At 36.1% G+C, this 17,927-nt stretch overlaps 1 protein-coding gene across 9 annotated transcripts in view; it reads left to right on the top strand.

The window, feature by feature from the left end:
- The window catches only part of LOC125049319 (rho GTPase-activating protein 21), a 370,956-nt gene extending 353,409 nt beyond the window's left edge, over positions 1–17,547 (top strand). For 6 of the 9 annotated variants that reach the window (XM_047648473.1, XM_047648470.1, XM_047648474.1 and 3 more), the window contains 9 exons: positions 8,762–8,917; positions 9,353–9,530; positions 9,635–9,861; positions 10,504–10,714; positions 12,064–12,323; positions 12,596–12,722; positions 12,848–13,052; positions 14,067–14,149; positions 14,896–17,547. In XM_047648473.1, the coding sequence (XP_047504429.1) occupies positions 8,762–8,917; positions 9,353–9,530; positions 9,635–9,861; positions 10,504–10,714; positions 12,064–12,323; positions 12,596–12,722; positions 12,848–13,052; positions 14,067–14,149; positions 14,896–15,842 (2,394 nt within the window). In that variant the 3' untranslated portion in view covers positions 15,843–17,547. Of the gene's footprint in view, positions 1–8,761; positions 8,918–9,352; positions 9,531–9,634; positions 9,862–10,503; positions 10,715–12,063; positions 12,324–12,595; positions 12,723–12,847; positions 13,053–14,066; positions 14,150–14,315; positions 14,378–14,895 lie in introns of all 9 variants that reach the window. The other 3 variants (XM_047648477.1, XM_047648476.1, XM_047648471.1) reach the window with 3 other exon arrangements.
- The last annotated feature ends 380 nt before the right edge of the window (positions 17,548–17,927 follow it).

The following is a 17,927-nucleotide window of genomic DNA, read 5'->3' as shown; positions in this document are numbered from 1 at the left end:
TCGACAGAGCGCACAGTCCTGCAGACGTGCGTGCGCGCCGCCCGCCCGTTCATCGCTCCTTTCCTCTCCAACCTAAAAAAAATAGTGCGATTACCGGTTTTTGTCATTTGGTTCGATAAATCGAGTGAAAAATTGAACTGTGTAAAACAATTGTTTTGTGTTGCGGATGCCAACCGTTGACAATGACCACGAGCTGTCGCGACTCGCTCTGACGCGGATGGATACCGGCCAAGCCATGACACTCTGGTACACCGATATATTGGTGAGTTATTCCAATCGGCTTTACAGTTGAGTAAACATCTTTTTATTTGTGCACGCATCGGTATATTTCTGATTCTCAGAAAATCGTATTACCTTGAAATCTTTAACTTCGATGAGTGAATATTATGTGTGGATTGTAAAAATGGTGCAGGTATGTACTCTAGTACTGATATAATATGTTATTTATTTAAACACGTCTTTAATTAGGAATATTTTTTTGTACTGAAAAGTTTAGGAGCGTTTAATACGCAAGATATATAAACAATTCTGCAATTCGTCATTGCATGCATATAACTCACCGATAATGCATAAACAATTTAATAAAAACATTTCATAAAGATTTAAGTTATGCACGCATTTATTTTTTAATTAAATAATTACTTTTTATTTGCCATCAAAGCCTGAAATCATTGTGAACGTATTGAAATCCTGATTAAATTTTATGTCATTTAGTTAATTGTGTATAATGATAGCGTTGGTATGATAACATGAAGATTGATGTTGCGCTTGCGTCGCTCCATTTCTGATAATTATAAGCTTCTATTAGAGAATTGACCCAAAAAGTGTTATTTGTTGATGTTAGCCGACAACTATGAGGTCAATTTCGCCATATCTGTTTTTCGTTTTTTATCTACTTTCTATGTAATTGCGTGTACATAGTCTTGTAACTAATCAATGTGGATAGGTAATAACAAAATTGATTTTGCTTTCCCCTCCGGCATAAATATTATATTTACGGTATTACTTTGTCGTCAGAATCCGTTCAGATGATAGACAAACATACAAGACTTTCACGTTTTTTATATTGAGAGATTATTTCGGAGAAATAGTCACGAATGAGATGAACTTTAGAAATTAGCACGCTTTAAGTAATGATATTCTTAGTCACGATCAAGACGGAACGAATAAATTATTTTACTAAATGCCAGTGTTCATTTAAGGAATACATATACCTTGTGTCGATAGAGAATCTCTCTACCAGTTCAATTAAAAATAAAATAAAAATTAATCAGTGGCGCTACAACCTTTTTAGGACCTCTGGTTTCTGTATCCGTTCCATGGTCATTTGTCAATCTAATAGGCAAGTTGGTGATTAGACGCCGTCGACTTTTAGGGTCTAAGGGAAGCGGGTTTCCTAGCAAAGTTTACCTTCACCGTTCCAGCCAATGTTAAATGCGCACATAGAAAGATAGTCCATTGATGCAAAGCCGGGATCGAACCTTAGGGATTAGAGTCGCACACTAAAGCCCGCTAAAATATAGGATTAGTCAAAAAAATCCAAGAACTGAATTTAAATACATTATTATCATTAGCTTCTTGTATATATGTCTCTCTGCATCTCTACCTCATTTACCATGGAGAGTGATCAGAGGAGTTTTTCGGACAAATATCTGCAGCTGAGTTTTATTGTCGGACGTCAAGGCAGAATTTAAAATACCATTCATTTCACCTCGACGTACGTCGTTCCACATATGAGCGTTTCTTAAGGCAGTTTAAGCCGCGCACCACCATGTGGAACCAGCTGCCTAGTGAAGTATTTCCGAACCAATTCGACTTAGGGTCCTTCTAGAGCGTACCAAGTTTTAAAAAGCCGGCAACGCAATGGGCGGCGGTATCACTAACATCAGATGAGCCTCCTATTACATAAAAAAATATATATCTGAATATTCGCGTAATACATATGATGTTAACTACAGATGTTATTGTACGAATACAATATTAAATAACTTATGTCAATAAATGTTACGTATGCCTATTAATGAGGAACTGATTGTGAATAGAAACGAGTGGTCTATTGGGTCTTTGCTAATAGTCTCACACCTTTCTTGTACAAATTACATCACTTTTTCGATAGCGGGTCAGTCTGGCTGACCTGCTAATTGCGCCAATGGGTCAAGAGCGATTCATTTTCTTTTTTAATGGAAAGTGTCTTCGCAATATAGTCGACAACACTTCTACGGTTATCACTGATAATTGATAGCAAAATATCTGTTTGTATGGAACTACTATTGTTATTTTAAGTTCAACGGAAACTTATACTCGCGAAGGTCCATTAGTAAGATATCGCGACTCAAACTACGTAACTTTTGATACACCAGCGTATTTTTATAGCGTTCGTGATCAATGGTCGATGGAGGCGGTTGCCGAATGCCGAGAAGTATCTCACATAATCAAAATACTTAGATTGTATCGTATCAAATTGAATTATGACTTGCGCGATGGAGATCATTTTTTAGATCGGAAGTGATGTGTCGAAATCTGTGGAAATGTAAGATGGAGGACGCAAGAATTTATCGTTCTTTTTATTATTTCTAAGACTTACGATCTGTGATTGAAATTATATGATGTATAGTGCTTGGGTAAATTTAGAACGTTTTAAATATGTCAGCAGTGAGTGAGCAGTGTTGGTTTAGTGGCTTGAGCGTGCGACTCTCATCCCTGAGGTCGTAGGTTCGATCCCCGGCTGTGCACCAATGGACTTTCTATGTACGCATTTAACATTCGCTCGAACGGTGAAGGAAAACATCGTGAGGCCGGCTTGCCTTAGACCCAAAAAGTCGACGGCGTGTGTCAGGCACAGGAGACTGATCGTCTTGCCTATTATATTGACAAATGGTTATAAACAAATACAGAAATCTGAGGCCGACACCTAAAAAGGTTGTAGCGCAACTGATTTATTTATTTTATTCAAATGTGTCAGAATATTATTCTTATAAGTCGACTGTAAATAAAGTGATAAAAAAATTATTTCTTCTCTCTTTATAAAAAAAAATCGATAGTATCATTTCGTACCAATTATCAACAATAAGCTGTATCTTCGTTACTGTCTTTCTAAACCATTCAAATTCTGCTGTTCCTTTAATAGCACCATCCCGTCTTAACCGTCTCTCTTGACATTTAGCATTAGTTACGTTTCATTGAAAATATGCATCAGTCAGCATTTTACGCACTCTTTGTCTTATGAATTTTGATTTAAGGTTGGTTTTTATCTTCATTATTTTGGTGTCATGGGTTTTGTCTTGCTTACCATTTTCACGTCTATTACAATGTCCTTAAGAGATATTATTGCGTGTACTAATTGTTATTTTCACGGTGTGTAAAAACGTGTTGATTGACTCGTTTCAAACTAGTTTATTGTGTTAAGGCTTTTACAATAAAAAGCTTTGAATTCATTTAGAAATACACGCATGTCGCGGCTGGTTTTATTAGTGATTATGACATTATTTGGATCCAAAATAAAATTGTGTGAATTGACTATATATTTAAATTACGCGTCACGTTGTTTGTCCGCTATGGACTCTTTGATCTAACTTAAAAGATAGAATACTGTACGTGTGTATGTCACTGAACTCCTCTTAAACGGCTGTACCGATTTGAATTTGAATGAATTTTTTTTTGTAAGTTTGGGTGCCGCCCTGGATGGTTTAGACTTTAGATACATAATCAGCCCGGCGATGGCGCTGCAGTCGGTTCTTTCATACTTTGCTTAATATCCTAATCGCTTGTAATATCATGCAGGACAACGTCTGTCGGGTCCGCTAGTTGACATATAAAATTGAAAAAATATTTATTGAAAATCTTAATGGAAAGTTTTGCAAACAATACGTCTTACGAGATAAGTCCTCATTGCAATATTGGATTATGTGCGTAGGCGGCGTTTTGCTGTCATTGTTTCCGCTTAATTTATAAACGTTTTCATGGTTAGCGATTTAAAATATTTTATTCCGCAATAATGAAATGTAAACCTCTCTAAATTATACCAACAAATGGCAGGAATATACTTAATACAAACTATAATGTGTTTATAATATTCCCAAACGACATAGTAATAATAATTAAAAATGGATAAATTAAAAAGTTAAACAAATTTAGGTCCCTGTATCCTTAATCCTGGCGGCAACTAACTATATCTGTATATTATATTTTTATATATTATATTATTGTATATTTTTACGTAAGTCAAAGTTGTTCATAATCTTTATTCTCAATTGATTAATTTTGACTTCATTTCAGTATTAAAACGATTTCCCTTCTTCGTATTAACAGTAGATGAATTTTTGTGAAGTGAAGTGAATAAGTTTGATAAAAACATGAGTTTCATATAGTGAATAAGCATTTCGCATTCGTTATCATACATATTCGGACCACACGGTTCATAACTCAGAGTGATATTTAGGCTCTTATAATCCGGTCAAATTAGATTAAAAAATAGGGGTAAGGTTACAATAATTCGCACTTGGCTGAATATTGGTAGGATTGCTCAATACACTATTATAAAGGAAATGTGAAAAGTCCTCATCGATCCGGCACGTGCAAAAAAATTTACTCCGGTTCAAAGATCACAAAAATGGGTGTTTCGCGATTTTCAGCAAAATGGTAAGTTTTATCATAAAATTAGTTTAGACAAAAATTGTAGATCAGATAATTATCTAATAATCTAATACTTTTTTCCTAAGAGCCACCGTTTTTGAGATATAACGATTCAAATAGTTGAAAGAGTTGTAATCGTCATAATATGCACACGTTTCCACGCCACCTTTGAGCTAGTGTACTTAGCGCTTTTTTTTTAATGTGGTTTCCGCGGTAGGCCTATTCCACTGATCTGTTCCACTGATCTGATTCTGTTTAATTTGAAACTATTGAATAACTGTAGATATTGACAAGGGTTGAAAATGATGAAAGGGGTGTAAGTTACAAAAAATAAGAAAATTTATCTGTCTGAATCTAAATCATCATTAACTTCTACTTTCTCTTGAATTAAAAAATAGGTTACAATAAACACGTGTTTTCACTCCAGAGCGATATTGCTGAAGGTTACACTGGCGTAGTAAATAAAGGACTGGGTTTTTTTTTACCCGAAATTTATATTTTAAACAACATACACAATAAGAACATATTTTATATGTGTAAGTCACACTGACCGATAGAACGATATTATTGCTTGTATTACGGCTTCAGTGATGTATATACGTGGTGTACTTATACAATATACATATTATGACGATTACAACTCTTTCAACTTTTTGAATCGTGATATCTCAAAAACGGTTGCTCTTGGGAAAAAAAGTATTTAGACATTTTTCATAGATAATTATCTGATCTACAATTTTTGTATAAACTAATTTTATGATAAAACTTACCATTTTGCTGAAAATCGCGAAAAACCCATTTTTGTGATCTTTGACCCGGAGTAAATTTTTTTGCACGTGCCGGATCGATGAGGACTTTTCACATTTCCCTTATAATAGTGTATAGAGCAATCCTACCAATATTCAGCCAAGTGCGAATTATTGTAACCTTGGATGTCTAAATTGACCGGACTATTATTTAAGTCACTCGAGCTATCATAAGGACGTAAGTGATTTCGCTGAATATTGTTGCACCAAAAATCTTTGGCGTCTATTGCCTTCGTTGCCTATGAATTAAAATGATTTTAGGGAACACACCAGATTCCAGAATTTCGTATATAAAGAGTTACTCACGTTCCCTTGTTTATGCTTATTTTCGTTCGCAATACGTTATGTATGTAACCCAAATACGCGCTAACCCGGAAGACATTAATACTAGGAACAGTGAATTACGTAGTTAATTGTTTAAAATTTCGCAATATTCGCCAACACTAATGTCAGACATCTTGAGGACTTTATTTTTGACAGTCACGTGATTGCGACTAACGATTTTGTTTCGTGTTTTTGTGCTAGATTTGTGGTTGTACTGGTATGTGTTTGGACGTAGTTTATTGCGTTGCAACGCTTGAAACATTTTATATGGATAGATAATAGTAGTACATAGACCCTGTTAATAAATATATTTTAAGAGTTCAAATCAAAATGCATTTATTCATATTGATATACTTTAGATAGATAAAGTCAGTTATTAAAAATTAAAAGAAGGTCTTATGCGTTCATGTCTAAAATTATTTTGTCTTAAACTAAAAAAAGAAGATCTAAGTCTTTTACCTGTAGTATGTAAACCTGTAAAATGCAATATTGTGAAGAGACAAACTTTATTATTAGTATTATATAAGTCCTATTTACTTTAAAAAAAAACCATAGATAATATACACGATAACTTGTGAAATTAAATTTGTCTAGTCAAACGTCAATTCCAAATTTGACACAATTTATGAAATTCAATATTCAATTGTTTTGCAATGGCGTGCTAACAGATACTATCCTGAAAAATAGTATCGCATTTCATGCAACTTTCTCAACTCTTTCTCTAAGCTTTCGACACGATAAATAACCGTCATGCTTGTTTGATGCTCGTTTCTGACAATGTGTAGACATTTATTACTATAATTAGAAGGTGAAAGCTCCAGACAATATGCCGATTACAAATTACACGTATAATTGTGTTTGAAAGCTTACAATAACAAATATATGCATACTTTTGAATCTATAGATAATTAAAAGAATTTTTTAATGGTCTGAAAAAATAAGCAAAAGCTTCTGTGTTTCTCTGACTTCTTCTTCTTCTTCTTACAACAACAAAACTTAAAAATACAAGTTGCTGTGTGGCTGACGTGTATTTTAGATAGATTGTTTGCAACCTCTTCAACTATAATCCTTATACTACAGGAAATGTTCATAAAATCTTTCTTAGAAATCTATTGATTCCTCTTTCGTATATAATATGATAACGTATTAATATATTTAAATAACGTGATAAAATAATATAAGATATGACTACTCATAATGTAATGTAATATGTAAAATTCTACCTTTTAATTATGTTAGACAAATTTACACGCCATTATATGTAAAGTTAGCTTGTATTATATTTTATAACATATTCTTGCAAAAAGATTATTATTATTAACCTTAATAACGATGTTTTTTGATGCTGTTTGCACATTTGTACGAAATATCATTTGCGTTGTTATAATATATTTTTTAATTCCTTATCATCTTATCTTTTCCTGCAATATAACTCTAGGAGAGCAGCAAATACATCCCACTTGAAGCAAATCCATTCGATAGTTTTGAGTTATGCTTACTGTCACAACATAAAAATAGAACTTTTCAAATAAATGCAATGCCAATAACATTCCTTCTGATTTAAAAATAACATTCATACAATTGTCAAAGCGATTCCTTAGTTAAGGTGAAGTGTACACTAATTTGCAAAATTATAGGGCAAGGACCGGTGTCTAGATTTTAAACAGAATGATCTCGATTGAAATTGAAATTTATTGCGCGTGCGTCCGCCGGGCGACAACCGACTGACACACTGAGACGTTTGTTATTTAGCCGAATTGCGTTTAAAATTATCCTAACGGTTATATTTTTGTTCATAATTAAGATTATAAAAGATTTCCTAACTATACTGAAATTTAATGCTGTACTAAAAGACATATCAGAATAAATTTTTAATGATTTTATTTGACACTTCGTTGCGTCTACAGAAATATAATACAATTGACATAATTACGTGAGGGCGGGTAACCGGCGGCCTTATCGGTTTCAAGCGATATCTTCCAGGCAAACAATGTGAGAAAAAAAAATTAGGTAACTTTGAGAAGTGCATACATAAGACATTTTAGAGTTATTTAAACAAAACTAATGGAAATAAACAAAGCAATTAAAACAAATGAAAGACACAATATTAAAAAAAGGACACATGAAAAAGAAAAAGTGCACATGAATTACGATAATTTTAGATCAGTTTCACATCAGTTAATATGCTATTTTATAAGTTTATCTATGAGTTTTATTATATTTAAAATAAACTACTTTGTTGTGCAAAGCACTCGAAATATATATTGTCTATTACAGAATACCTACTGGTGCACCAGAAAGGGTCTTCCATTAAAAAATATATATATTCAAACTTCATACTGTTGTTCAAACACACGTACTAATATAACAAAGTTAAAATTCGACACAGTTCATTTTCGAAAGTTGCAACCCACAAAAGTTATAATGGGCGCCTTTGTTAAAGAATTTTAGATGAATATTGAGTCAGTGAAAAGTAGTACGAAAAATGTACTAGCTATTTTGTAATTGCATTCCTGACTTGTTTACCTAAAACGTTTCAGTAAAGGCACATCAAACGCGCCTGTCTACATGATTCATTGAAGATTTAATAGAGAATATAAATAATATAACATTTCAACAGTAGCATAGTTTAGATTAGACTTTATATGTGCGCTGTTAAGATTCGCTCGAACGGTGAAGGAGAACATTGACGGCGTGTGTCAGGCACAGGAGGCTGATCATCTACTTGCCTATTAGATTGATAAAACATGAAACAGATACATAAATCTGAGGCCCAGACGTAAAAATATTGTAGCGCCATTGATTTATTAATATTTTACGTAGTGTAACACGCAAGAAATGTAAAATATTTTCGTAATTTCTTTTTAAATTTAATTATTTGAATTTTTAAATATTAACTGCAATAATCAAGTCTTGTTTTCCTTCCATTATTGCTTTAACATTGTAAATAATATATAATTAAAGAATTTGTCGTTAACATCTCTTTTCCTTCGTTTTAGAGCCCCGGTGCAGTGAGCGGCGCAGGTGCAAACGCAGAAAGCTCCCGCGACGCTCTCGATGTCCGCTATTCGCTAGCCGCACTCGCAGACGACTATACAAAGCGAAAACACGTGGTTCGGGTCACAACAGCGGCTGGTGCAGAATTATTGCTTCAAGTTAGTATCTCATTAATAAATACAATGTATGATTAATTTTTTACACCAATACTGTTGCGATCGATAATTCAATTTCAATTGAATATAGCGTACATTCAGTTAGTGATAAATTAAAGTAATTAAAAGATATTGTTTTTATTATATCCTGTTAGTAAATACTAAGTCATTTAATCTCAATCCTACGCCGTAATTACGCTTGGTTTTAGAAGGGTCTTAAGTGCGTATCAATTCTTAAAAGGCCGGCAACGCACTCGCGATTGGGATTGAGAGGTCGGTATCACTTAAGATTAGATGAGACACCTGACCGTTTGCCCCCTGTTCTATAAAAAAAGACATAACTAAATTCTTGCTTTTTGAATTAAAGGTGTATGTAATATAGATGTACATAAGGTATTCAAATTTAGCAGTTTTCAATAACTTTATTTTTTATTTCAGGCTGAAGGTGCTGCAGATGCGCAAAGATGGCTGGCGGCGCTACGCAGACACTCGGCCGAGCCACCTCCCGCGGAGCCCGCTCCCCTTCCCGCCCCAACGACTACCCCTCCCGCAGACAGCTCATCTCCCCTCCCGCCACAGAGGAACAAGAAGATCGGAAGGAATAGATCACCTACAGGTAATAAATAAATCTGTAAAGTAAAAAATCTGTCACTTACTCGCAGAGTTTCTGTACCAACAGAACCAAGAAAGCCGTAGTGTAAATATATAACCTGTTTTCAGTATCAATGGTAGGCCCACCAACGCCCACACTACCCTCGTCTCCCAAAAACAAAACGTGGAAGGGTCGCATGGCTAAACAACTCCGGCGAATGCATCCCGGAACCGCTGGGCCCCCAGCTCCCCCTGCTGTCACAGGTTGGCTCGGTGCCCCCCTCGAACGGTGCCCCTCAGACCCCAGTCATCCAACGGTACCCCGCGCTGTTACACTACCTGCTGAAGCTGTTGAGGTAAGCAGTTGAAGAGAATATTTTTTTATTTGCTGATATCTACCTAAGTGTTCGTGAATTTATATTGTTATTTTTGAAGTGAAACTTCTTGCTGTGAAAGGGCGCTTGAGGGTAAATTTTTTACGGATGAAACGCAATAATAATAAAATTAGCGTCACGAAGATGTGCAGCGTTTTTTTCGAAGAGAAGGGAGAGAGCGATTGAGACAGAGTGAGAAGGGCGAATTACCTTATAGAAATTCTATTTTTTTTAATTAAAATATCGTAAAGTGAATTTATGAAATATTAATATTTTATGCAAAATTTATTGAAATCTCAAATGACATTGACAGATATTTTTTTAAATTTATAATTTGTATTAATTTTCGACACTTAATATTTTATTGACAATTAAATTCCTTACATATCTTCCTTTTTCCTTCCCTCTAAGTCTCAAAATCTAAAGTTTTAGATTTGTATAAATATGAACAAGACTTAAAAATTAGTTTGCCAAAGAAGTTTCACTTCTGACATGTGTACTTTGTACATACGCCCTTTTTTAACAATATACTGTTTACCACACGTAATAGTAGTTAGCAGCTAAGAGTTAGGCAGTGCTTGCATTACGGGCATAAGTAATTCACCATGTATTTAACAATTGCAGGCTTATGGTCTTCGAACAGTAGGCGTATACAGAGTGCCTGGTAATGCAGCAGGTGTCGCAGCCCTTGCAGCTGCTTTGGACAGGGGGGAACCTCCACCAGAAGGAGACCCTCGATGGGCAGATGTGCACGTCGCTTCAAGTCTCTTGAAGGCATACCTTCGAAGACTACCTGACCCATTACTTACCGCTGAGATGTATCCTGCGTTTATAGGTAGGTTTTTTACAAAATTATTTGTTCCATTACACCAGTATTTGCAGTAACGCCCAGACCTATCATCCCCTTCCTTACTTCTCTATGAAATACGAAAATTTTAGCCCATCTAAAGGTTAAACTTTTTTTTTTAGGTCACTCAGGTATATATAAGTTATCTTAAAATAGTAATAAATAGGCATTTGATTATAATTTAAAGAAGATTCATAGAGAAGTAGGGAAGGGTATGACGGGTCTAGGCGTTACTGAATACGATGTTTTGCATTTTCTGAGAAGATTTTCTATGGTAATATATATATATTTTTTTACCATAGGAAAGTAGAGATTTCAACGAACTGAAAGCACACCAACCCTTTGAAAAAAGCTGAAATTTTGACGTCAGAATTTTCGATTGAAAATTAGGGTGTTTTTTCGATATTAATTCAAAATAAGGCGAACAAATAAATATTTTTAATCAAATAAATTACAGTATATTTGAGACATAATAAGGTAAGTTTTCACCAAATTTCGTTTAAAAAAATAAAAGTTTTGTAAAAGATAAAAATAAAAAACCAAAAACTTGGTTTTTTGAATTTTTCACACCAATTTTGAGGTTATGTGAAAAATGTGTAAATACAAAAGTTTTAGATCTTTTTATTACCTACAACTTTGCGATTTAAATTTCTTCAATAGGTCTTTTAGTTTTGCCGGAAATCGAGGTAAACCGTTTTTTACCCTTATAACTCCCCCCCCCTACCCCTTCCCGACCTCAGATCGACCGTAATTTATTTTTCCTTTCATTTTGATCATATTCCCCTGCCTTCCTAATGGGTTTCATCCTACTGTAATTTTTTTTGGTTTCAAAAATTATCGGCACTGGTCTATATGTATTACGGTGCACTTTATATATGAAAGTTGAAATTAATGCTGTATAAATCGTGCTTTGGGCTAATGGGCGTGGCACCGCTCGCATGACAGATGAACAAACAGAGTAACAAGGTGGAAAACCACCAGGAAAAGGGACCACTCTTGCTCGGTGAGCATCACCTCAGCTCATCTTAAAGAAGTTGATGGGAAAGATTGGGAGATAAATGCTCACGATAGAGAGAGATAGAGCCAGTTGGAGAAGGCCTATACTCTATAGGAGATCCTTGGAACAAAAATATTTATGTATATGTTAACGTAAAATTGTAAACACCGTTAGATTGTAATCTATCTCGCGAGATTATAAACTGTCGAAAGATTGTGAACCTCAGCGTACTGCTTACAATTTAACGTATTATTATTCAATTCAATGTAACAATTTTACGGTGACATATATATAAATCACACAAATAAAAGCCGTGTATTAACAAAATCTTATCTTACAGCTGCGGATAGATCCCCCGAGCGCGCTCGCGAGCTAAGACGCCTCGTACAAGCGCTACCAGAGGCTCATTACGAAACACTAAAGTACCTTATTCAACATTTGAGACGAGTGGCGTCGCAGGCGCATCACAACAAAATGGAGGCGCGTAACCTCGCTATTGTATTTGGCCCGACGCTCGTGCGAGCAGCCAGTGATGATATGCTGGCAATGGTGAATGACATGTCCAGTCAGTGCCGGATTATCGAGTCTTTTCTTACGCATGTGAGTGGTTTATTTAATTTGGAATTTAGTATTTTCATAAAGATTTAGGCTAATTTAGTGTGTGGAACAGGAACACTTTCTATCCACTCTTAGTTTCAGAAAAAACTTATAACAATAATTTGTTTAACACAAAACTGCCTTTTTAAGTCATAATAACTCTATTTTAAAGTATAAACAGTTTTTTTTTGCAAAATACAATTTATTGCTTTCAGAATAATATGTTTAAAGTTTCCTTATATAACACATGGATGATATATTATATTTCCCCTCAGTACACGTGGTACTTCGAGGAGGAAGAGGGCAGTCCCCCCACGGAGCCTCCCCCCTCCACCGACCCCCTCTCACCTGCGCCTGCGCCTTCCAGGGACCTGCTCATACACAACGTCAAGAAGATTGAAGGTACTTGCAATTATTCTAATTACTAAGATTTCTTTAAATTCTAAATTTAAATAATTCTAAAATTTTTTTTTACTTTTTATCATTTTTTATTTGTAAATAAAATATGAAATTCTGTAATCTTCTAGGCAAAGACGTGTCCACCAGGGACATAGTCTCGTCGATAATATCAGCGGCGAACCGCAAGATCCAGCGCAAGCCGCGCAAGAGCGAGAAGAAATGGGAGAGCGAGAAGCGCTCCCCCTCCCCGCCTCGCTCGCCCCCCGCGCACCTCACCACGCCCCTCGCGCGCTACGACGGCCTCACACACTACACGAGTGACGCTAATAACAAGTCAGTATTACTGAATTGAGAATTGAAACTTTTCTTTTCTTGAAATATTTCTTTAGAAATAAAAAAAAAACATTTCTGTTGTTGGAAGATTATTTTTTTTTATTTAAGGGTGTATAACATACCTTTATCAAATAGAAATATTCTTGAAACGTCCAACAACTCTTGGCAATTAAATTGGTTAGCTTAAATTACCAGAAGTCGTTTTACGATTCTTTGTTACGAAAATACATTTACAAGTTTCCACACAACTATGTTGCCACTAATACATACATATACATATAATATACCTTTTACTAAATACACTTGTCTTTAAACGGTTACAAGATGTCCTGTTTAATTTGTACAATAGTAATTGTAGCAATTTCCTTTAATTGACGTTTACGTGCGGATTCCAATTAATGAACACTAAGTGTGGAATTAGATCAAGGCGATTCATTTAGACTAAATTGCGTGTCACCTTTCCCTACATTGAGCGTGCCCAACGCGCCTTAAGATATCCTATTTGAAAACTTCGCTATCCAACATCAATAATGAATGACAATATGCTAATTTTTTAAACAAACATCGACCATATATACACAACGCAAACCTAAAGCTACCCAAACGCACTTTCTTCGCCCAACGCTTTTTCTCTTTAGAGGCCCTCTCGTCTTTAACCACTTTCTTAAAAACAATTTTCACTATCGATTTAAATTACTATTTATGTCATACATTCACTAACAGTCCTTAACAACATCTACTCAACCTGTCCTATGCTTAAACCGAAAGTATTCCTCTTGTACAACAGTAATTTAATTATAAAATTGTAAGTGGTTTGTAGAATTTATTAAATCCAGTAGCTAAAATCATTAATATGTCAAATGGAAGAGAATAGCTGCCCACGATACAGGGTATCCTGGTGTGGGGTTCTTTTCTTTGCTAAATCTAACTAATAATCAATACCAGAAAGATTTTTATGTGATTATTATACGAATACATATCTTCTTGTTGCGATATATTAATTTTCCTTTACAGAATCGAGATGGAAACTATTACCAATGTAAGTCGAGGTCGGCAGGAGATTTCACGGCACACACTGAACAACTTCTCTATTGACGGTAAGTTTTGCCTATATAATAATAGTTACAAATATATTTAATACGAATAAAGGCGCATGGGCGGGCAATAATGGCGCAGCTACAAGATAAATCCAATAAAATGTGTTTTAGATATATGCATTTCTTTTTAATTATTATAATGTAAGGTCTACTATTTGCCCATTAGGTGTCCAGTTCTGACGTCAGAGAGTAGACACAGCAATCCCTTTCTTTTGTCCACATTCAAAGGTATAGGAATGTGAGCGTGCGTTTGCAAGTGTGTGCGTGTACGCGGACGATGTCAATGCTGACCTGTTGTTTATACTCACTCATACGGTTCAATAAAATAATTAATTTAACACTATTTGAGAAGTTATTGTAACCAATTTTAAAAATGCTTGGCACCGAAACAACAATCGATATGCAAACAATGTTGTTTTACTGTTGAAAACATTTCATCGCACTAATGTAATGTCTATTTTCGTTGCGGTAATTACCTCTCTGTCTCAGCGTTCAAATAGTTCTCGAGTGAGTGTGAACAATAGCGTTGACCCGAGACCACAAATAACTAACTAACGCTTAACAGCAGCTGCTGACAGCACGGCTTGCGACGCTCGTGCATCCGGAGTCATCATCATGTACATAACTCTTCATTCATCCCTCATTCATCCCTCATTCGTACTCTGTTCGAGGAATTAATGCTTTTGTATTCGTGATTAACGTGAACTTTAACCTTTTCCCACGCTTATTTTTAACGTTTGTTCTAGGAACAGGAGATCTAGTGTCTTCTCTCACCAGTACCTTCGATCAGAAACTGCGGACGCTCAACAACTCGTCGCCGCTCGACGACGGCAGCATTCCTTACGCGGACGAATGTCAAGACGACAACGAGGAAGCGAAGTCCACCGAGAGCACGCCCTCCGAGACGAGTCTGCAGAGCGAACGCGAGGAACGGGTGTCTCCGGCGATCCGCGCTCACGAGTTAAAGGCGGCTTGGCTCGCGAGAGACCACCGTCATTCCTCTTCCTCCAGCGCCGACGAACCCGACGCGCGTTGGCCCCGGGCTCGCCTCGCGAGAGACGACGGCGACGACTCGGAGAAAGAAAACTGTATCATTCCCAAGAAAACTAGTCACGAGGAACGCAACGACGAGAAGGACGTCGACACGAGATCCCAGAACTCCAGCGGAGGAGGCACTCTTCCCGACAACGACAAACGACCGTATCCCACTTACAAGCTACGGCTCTCCAACCCGGAGTGCGTCAAACGGAACAGCGCAGCGCTCGAAGAGGCCAACGCGGAAAATGAAAAGGAAGACGACTGTGCCAAACTTAAGCGGTCGGAATCTCTCAACAGAGAAGACAGAAGCGAAACTCGCGTCCTCAGATCTGAGAGCCTCAATTGCCGAGTGGAGCGATTGCAACGCTCCGAGTCGTTGAACAAAGGGGAGCGTTTGAGTAAAATAGAGAAGGGCGAGTGGAACATCGTCCGGCGGAGGGAAGCCGGCGCTTGGCGGTCGACAAAGTTGAAGCGAAAGAACGGGATGCCCGAGAGAGGCATAAAACGCAGGCACACGGTGGGCGGCACCAAGGATTTCGATAAAGATGGCTGGTCTGCGCGACACACCCGTACGTCTTCGCCGGACTTGACGGGCGGTGTTTGGCCGGTCTCCCTGGTGCCGCCACCTCGACCGCCTCTCGAGTCGCACGTCTGACGGTCGCTCTCCGAATATTCTCTCAGCTTCATGTAACGTCTGATTGTTTCATACAGACGAGTGGCTACAGATTTTGGTGACTTTATTTCATATTGTCGACCGATGCCGTTTTTCACAAACACGTCGTACAAACGCCCAATTGCTTAATAATTTTAGACGACTTGTCATGTTTGAAACGACATCGTGCTTTTATTAGGAAACGGGGAATCGAAGGCTGTGATCGCCTTTTCCAGTGCTATCGCGGAATGTGACAGGTGCTTGTTTAATAGTGAATCAATAGGTGCCCATTGTATTGTGCTGAATGTGTGCTGAACGAACCGCTTTGCGCGAGTGGCAGACCGAATAAGTCGAATGTTCAGAGAGAGGCTAATATTTTGATTTTTTTCAATTGACTGAATAGTATAGATCGCGAATATATTTATATTGAATATAATACTCATACTCCATACACCGACACTTTCTAATTATAATCGAAATTTTAGATTAATATTTTTGAATTGACATGAAATTTTATCACATAGTGCAATATTATCAAATAGATTAATGAAATTGAGCTCACTAAATAATGCCAAAGAACGATTGACCACGGCGAGTGGTCCGGTAAAGTCGATCGGAGTGAACGTTTGGAAGGCAACTATTGAGAAGTTAAGTTAATAATGCACATTCCGTCGAATCCCTCTTTAGGTGAAAACCTATTTTCACGGAGTCGAGCGGACAGTGCAAGCTTATGTTTAGTGCTAATATTAAGCGGCCAACGGCTTAGTTAAGTAAATTGTACCAAGAGGTATTCAAAATATGACCACAAATGTAACACCACTATAAATATTCTAGGAATTAAGACAGCGTACATCACCTACTTGCCTTCGCGATAGATATAGCGATATTACGATTGTATTGCACAATTATCTTATAATAGTTTGTGGTAAAGAATATCCGTAAGGAACGAGAATATTTTTTATTTGAGTTGAAGTTACCTTTTAGTGTTTCGTTCAGCGTGAGGTTTTAGTTCAATGGCGGTTCGCCGAATAATTTTAGGTCAATGTACATAATACGTATGTAAATAATGGACGCAATATTTTATTCTCTTAATTATGAATTATCTGCAATAGCGTCTAGTGATGAATTGAAGTGATGCGTCACGTTTTTAACTTTGTATAAAATGTACATTTCTTTTAATATTAATTTATATTAAATTTGTTATTGTAGCTTTGTTGAATGCAATTATTTTTTTATTGTTTTGTTTATCGAAGAAAAGTATTTTAGGCTAAATTCAATTGTTATTTATTTGCGAAAGATGTGAAACGTGATTTGGCACAATTTCCTTTTAAAAAACTAGAAATATGTAAATATTACGGTATTGTGTAATTTGATTAACTATAAAAATTCTTTTACCATCTTTACGTTAAGACGATCTCAAGTTTGTTGAATGTTTTCAAAGCGTTCCTTCAAAGTTTTATTTTGTAAATATATTTTACTTAGCGACAGGGATTTTACTAATTTTACTGCATCTTACGTAGAGTAGTCGCGTGCGCAGCTGCTCGCAGCATATAAAAGACACGCCCATACATTATATACAAATTATCTGTTATGGTCTTCGTATATTCTGCTATGAAGTTCGATGTTAAGTCGCGAGTTTGGTTTAAACCAGCAGTCATTTTCATTGTGTATATTTTGGAAAAATGAAAATAAATAACTGAATCGAGAATTATTGTATTATTTGCTGTTACATGCAGCAACACCCACTTTTTACCCTCCAAGATTATCATATAGTTCAGTCAAAACGAAGTAAAAAAGCCACTCTTTCTAACCCATGTAATAATAATACAAATATTAACAATATAGGTACAGTTAAAATTTGGTATATGTTTTTTTTCTTATTACTCATAATCCTAACTTATTTCAGAACTTATATATTTATCATGGGTTCTATCTCGACGGGTACATATTATGCTATGCTATAATAATAATAATAATAATATAGCCTTTAAATTCCGAAACTCTGTCACTTTATATATATGAACTTTAATATATTTTCACTCCAGTATACCTCGGAGTTCGGTATGCTATGCTATTAGCAGGCATAAA

Source organism: Pieris napi, chromosome 5, assembly GCF_905475465.1.
Source record: "Pieris napi chromosome 5, ilPieNapi1.2, whole genome shotgun sequence".
Classification (NCBI taxonomy): Eukaryota; Metazoa; Arthropoda; class Insecta; order Lepidoptera; family Pieridae; genus Pieris; species Pieris napi.
Note: the sequence above shows the minus strand (reverse complement) of the source record. Positions and strands in the feature narration are given on the sequence as shown.